Below are 5,916 nucleotides of genomic sequence, written 5' to 3'. Positions count from 1 at the left end.
CTGAAAGGTCAAGAGCACCATCTCTGATAGTTCTGTGTCTCTCTTTGTGGGAGGGAAGCTGAGGCTGCCTCCTACCCCAGTAGACTCTGCATTCTAGGATATAAAAATAAGTAAAATGAACAGTATTACAGAATTGTCTGTCTCCACATCTAATAAAATGCAATTCTGATCTTATATATATAGTAGCCATAGATACAAATTAGAGCTTGCAAGAACAGTCTAGTACCCACCAGTCTGCTTTTACACTTGGGCTTACGTGTGTATAAAATAATCACATTAGTTCAAGGAAATGTTTTATTAATTCTTTTAAAGTTACAGCGCTTAAAAATTGCCATAATAATTTAAAGACATAGCTTGGACATTTCCAGATCTGCTTCCAAGCCTTCACCTTGGGTGAAATTGTTTTGTGCTATGAAGATGGATTCGGGCATCTTGCGCCTCATGATGTATTTGATTCGGCTTAGTTCTTGGGTCCTGAGCAGACAGACTGACAATTAAAACTCATGAATTTTATTTTCAACATACTTTACCATGGAGTCTACCCCTTGGGCTGAACCCCAGATCTTCCTCAGCACCTCACACTCTCTCATTGGCCTTTTCCAACTCCATCTTAATATTACAGCGAACAAGGGTCTTACATTTTTCTAGCGCGATTGCATTATATAAGGAAAGCTTCCTAATTTGAATCATAACCTCCTCGGTGAAAGTTCCAGTCAAGAACACTTGAGAGACCAGGCCCGTGGCACACGCCTCCCGTGCTGTCAGTTTTCGCCCAGCAATTAACATTTCATTGGCAGATGCTTCACCCATGATTTTTGGAAATGTAACAGTAGAACATGCATCTGGACTCTGTCCAAAGGTCATATAAGGGGTTTGGAACCACGCCTTTTCAGTTGCCCACACTAGATCGCAAAGTGGCAGCATGGAAGCACCAAGTCCAATGGCAGGGCCATTGACTGATACAACAATAGGCTTTTTAAACTGAATAAAAGTGTTCACAAAGTTCTTGATGGTGTTCACCACTTCAAAGCTTGCTCTGTTTCTCTCATTCCTTAAGTGCTTCACAAAATACCCAAAATCAAGACCACAGCAAAAGACACTTCCAGCTGCACTGAACAACACAAGCTTGCTGTCATCTGCAGCAGCCCTATTCAGAGCATTCACTATTTCTTTAATTACTTCTGTATTCAGTGCATTTTTTTCTGTCGATCTGGTTGATAGCAATATCTGGGTGAATCCATCCTCTTTCTTCACTACAATGTCTCTGTATGTGCTGGCACTCTCCGTTAGCCTTATGGTGAAGTACATTTTCTTGACAAAAGACTGGTCTCTGCCATCATCAGTAACATGTCTTTTGCCACCTTTCACTCTTGCAACTGATGTACGTGTGTCTGTTTTTCCAGTGGCTGGTAGTGGGTCTATTAATACCACTATAGCTTTTTGGGGAGCTGAGTCTGTGGCCATGGAAGCAGTAATTGAGCCAGACATCTGAGACATTAGTGGCTGTAGCAGGGTCTTGTCCTCTATTCCAGCCTGTTCTGCACTGGGACCTGACAAAGGGTCCCTGACTGGTTTCCCTTCTGTCACCTTGAAGTCCACCAGGTCCTGCTGATCTACTGCAATAGGGTCCAGTTTCTTGAGTTCCTGAAAGCCGCTCACAGTTTTCTTGTTGTCAACAGGACTGTCAGGTGCAAATGTCTTGAGAGTTGAATTTACTAACTCCATATCCTTTGCATCAGTGAGAAGTGAAGCTGCCTTTCTCCTAATGTTCTTGCTGGCAGCAAATAACTGGCTGCTTTTGGATCCGTGTTGTTTGCCAGTCACTAGCATTTTAGGAGAGCTCTTAGTATAGTCCGCTTTGGTAGATCTGGAAGTTCTTCTTCTGGCATTGTTTGAACAAATTCTACTTGTCCTGGTCCATTCTAGTTTTTTCTGTTTCTCAGTCTGTCGTCTATTAAAATCATGTATACATTTTTGACAGTTCATGAGGTGATGTTCTGGTTCCCAAGTGTCATCCTGTTTGTCATAACCTTTCCACCGAACCAAATACACTGTATTCCCATTTTTGTCTTGTCTTTTGTCAACAATTGTTTCAACCTCAAACTCCTGGGAAGCCATGAAGAAAGACACAGTGTTGGAGCAGTTGCTGTGCCAACTTTGTTTCAGTTGCCTCTCCACCTCGCCACTTCTTTCTGCCTCCAGTGCTTCACCAGGTTCTGAGTATGGATGAGTCCCTAGTGGAACAGCTTAGGCTTTGTCTCATGGTACATGATAGCTTGCTCAGTAGCCTCAGAGAAGAGTAGTTAAATCCGCAGCCCCTATCTTCTTTTGTAGTACAGAAAGCATGCTTCCTGCCAGTTACTCTTTTGTGTTTCTTTGTTTAATTGTGGTTGCTATGACGATTATATTGAATATTCTAATGTTATAACAATTTTAAAGTTATACTAGCTTACATTTAGTAACATACAAAACCGTTACTCCCATGTAACTTAACTGCACTGTTTCATTTACTGAATTATCAAAATTATACCTTGCATGTCAAAAACAAAAATTAGTCATAGATTTTTTAAAATTAAATATATTAGTGTTTTAAGTTACGTTGAGAACAAATTGTGGAGGTGCACATTGTTAATTATTTCATCTTGGATAATTTTTCATGTATTTATCTTTACCTTAAATTTGCTTATTCGTATGGCTTTTGAGTGTGTGTTCTTTCTACCCTGAAGTACTCCATAAGACATTTCTTTTTTCTTTCTTTCTTTTTTTTTTTTTTTTCTTTGAGACAGGATCTGGCTCTGTCACCCAGGCTGTGGAGTGCAGTGGTGGGATCTGGGTTCACTGCAAGCTCCGCCTCTCAGGTTCCCACCAATGTCCCGCCTCGTCCTCCCGAGTAGCTGGGACTAAGAAGACAGATAAGACAGATTAGAAGTCCACTGGTTATTTTTGAAGGCCCCTTTTGCGTGACTAGCTACTTCCCTTGCTTCTCTTGAAAATCCTCAAAATTCTCTTTGTATTTGTTCTCAACAGTAATTATCAGGTAATTCTGAGTTTGTTTCTTTGAGTTTCTGTTACTTAGAGTTTGTTGAACCTGTTGGGCGCTTATTTATTGTCTTAAATTCTTGCAATTTTTACAAGTATTTCGTGAAATTGTCACCTTGATTCTTTGTCTCTCCTTTGAACTTCCAAAATGCATAATTATGGCTGCTTGTTGTTGTCCCTCAGGTTTCTAGGCTGACCCATTCCAGCCTGTGTTGCTGACCACTATATTGTTGACGGCTGCCATGGGTGTGCATCACAGTGTGAGGCCAGTTTGTCAGTTGGTCTCGGAAGAATGAAGCATCCCAGAGCTCAATTCCCAGACTTCAATCCTTGCAGTCTCATTAGTGCACCACAATGTAGCAATCTCTAATTGTGAGGCACCACCAAGAAAATTACGGAAATGGATGCAAACAGTTTGAAGCAAAACTTTTAAAAGTGAAAGTAAAAAACTCTTCACAGTGGTTGACCTACTATGAGGCTGGGATTTACTGCTTCTAAAGGCAGAGAAGTCAAGGAATGGTGTCTTGGAGTAAGCATTATTCAGCTGGACCCTGAACTTTGTACTTGGATTCATCGGGACATGAAGTGAGGACTTACAGAAACTACTGAGCTCAGCCTTGCCACTTGACCGTGAACTAAGAAGGAGTTGAAGTGTCAGCTTGGCCTGAGACGTTGGCCTGGGACCAATCACAGGCTGAAGTAATGTCTCATGGCCACAATAATTAAGTTTCCAACGATACAGCTGGGTCAGGATATTTTATGAACTGGAAAGTATGAAATATTTGGAGGTATCTGTGGACTCTCTTGAAGGAGGCACTACTCAGCTCAGTTCAGTGTCTGGCCTGGGAAAAATGAGAGGCCAAACAAAAGTTTTGTCTGGATCACTGGGCTGAGGAAAAGCAGAAGCTGAATGGATAATTCATGTATATTTGCCTCGCATTCCAAAACATGTCCACATAGAAAAGAAAAGTATTACATCACAACCCAGTGGAGCCTACTGTGTATCAAGTCCACAAAGGGGGAAGTGTGTATTTTCTTGAAGTCTGCTAATTACATGAATGACAGAAGACTTTGATTCCTTTGTCCTTGTTCCCTTCTCTGTGTAGCTGTGGATATGTTTTATGCAAAAATGGCAAAGGCATTTTCAGGTTCTACCTTGTTTTCTTATTGGTGCATATGTGGATATATGGTCAGGCTATCCTCCTGTTCTACTTTGTTTCATTGGTGTCTGTGGCCTATGTTTTCATTCTGTTCATTGAACAACACAGAGAGTGTGAAATATATAAATAAATATATATATATATACATATTCCATATGTATATGGAATTTTGTATGAAGTTTGTTTATGATATCAACATCAAAAAAAGCTAAGTTATTTAAAATGTTTACAGATTTAGTATTTATTCAAGTAATCCTTTTTGAGAATACTTACAAACTGTTTAATTTGCCATCGCTTTATATATTTATATACATGCACACATACATGTATATAGACATATATATAAATATACATATATATGTATGCAGGGGAGGTTATAATTACTTACACACAGGATCAAAATAGGCTGCCTGCAAACTGAGGAACAATGAGTGCAAGTCTGAGTCCCAAAACTCAAGAACTTGGAGTCTGGGGTCCGAGAACAAGAAAGCAAGAAGTATCCAGCATAGGAGACAGATATATGTTTTGGAAGCTAGGCCCATCTTGCTTTTTGACCTGTTTCTGTGTGCTTGGTATTTGCTAGAAACTTATTAGATTGTGCCCACCAGATTAATGTAGATCTTCCCATTGATTCAAATATAAACCTTTGTTGGGGGGGAAACACTCAAGAAACATATCTGGCATTAATACTCTGTATCGTTCAATCCACTGAATAAGACACCCAGTATTAACCATCAGAAGTCCACTCCTTTTCTACTTGAATCAATACACATTTCCTGCTATCGTACATAATCTTCAAATACAGACAAAAATGAGGTCTTAATTATACGTCACATAATACAATCATCCTCTTACAACCTGGAGTGCAACAATCCCCAATGCAAACACTATTTCATAAACTTTACAATATGCAAATATTGTTAAGAATTCAATGAATTTTGTGCAACATGATAAAGGAAAATAAAAAGAGACACTTTCTTAGTACATGTGTATACGTGCACAAACTTTTTTTTTTTTCTTTTTTTTTTTTTTTTTTAAAGGAGGATATACTTAAGACAATTAACATCCTAATTTCTACCACTGGTCAAGTGTCTATGGCAGGTATGGATGACTAACTTCTTCTATTACGCATTGTTTGTTCCCTTTGCCTTCAGGAAGCACCTCAGAAGGTTGCAGTTTTTATTGTTGTGTTGTGGTTGTTGTTATTTTTTCTGTTATCCTGGTGAGTGAATCCAAAGCTTAAAACCTGAAGGTTCTGGCCAACTGTAGTCTTGTCAGGAATGGGCTGTTGTAGTTTCCCATTGACCTTAAACACATGTCATGGTAGTGCTAAGACACGTCCTAATGCATCTTCTGTATTTTATTCATACTCCTCCTTCCCTCCATTGTGGATTAGTAGGTTGATTTCATCTTTATAGTTCAGGTCATTCACCCCAGTCAACACTGTAACTGCCTTCTCAGAATGTTGACGTAAAGGCAGGAGGAGGCAAGGTGTCCAGAAGGCAATCTAAACTTCAGGTTTAACAAAATCGTTATTGTTTCTTCCGGTGGCACCAATTGTCCTCAGGGAACTAAGTCCTCTAGGCCAGCAGAGTATAATGTCATAAAGAAACAAGAAACAAAAATGTTGCTAGTGGAACACCAGGAGTGATAGCGAGTGGTGAAATTTCTACTTCCATCGCTTGATCTCTGGACCCATGGATTTTGGCTATGGAAG

General features: G+C 39.7%; 1 protein-coding gene across 1 annotated transcript; it reads right to left on the bottom strand.

Moving 5' to 3' along the window:
- Positions 1–576: 576 nt before the first annotated feature.
- LOC115895650 (testis-specific chromodomain protein Y 2-like) lies at positions 577–2,118 on the bottom strand. The gene has a single exon (XM_030926301.1). It carries the CDS (start codon positions 2,116–2,118, stop codon positions 577–579), a length of 1,542 nt encoding a protein of 513 aa, XP_030782161.1.
- Positions 2,119–5,916: the final 3,798 nt, after the last annotated feature.

The sequence above is a fragment of the Rhinopithecus roxellana genome, chromosome 22 (assembly GCF_007565055.1).
Source record: "Rhinopithecus roxellana isolate Shanxi Qingling chromosome 22, ASM756505v1, whole genome shotgun sequence".
Classification (NCBI taxonomy): Eukaryota; Metazoa; Chordata; class Mammalia; order Primates; family Cercopithecidae; genus Rhinopithecus; species Rhinopithecus roxellana.
Note: the sequence above shows the minus strand (reverse complement) of the source record. Positions and strands in the feature narration are given on the sequence as shown.

Excerpts from the sequence above, each read along its gene's own strand:
- LOC115895650 (XM_030926301.1), bottom strand. The coding sequence starts at position 2,118 with ATGGCTTCCCAGGAGTTTGAGGTTGAAACAATTGTTGACAAAAGACAA.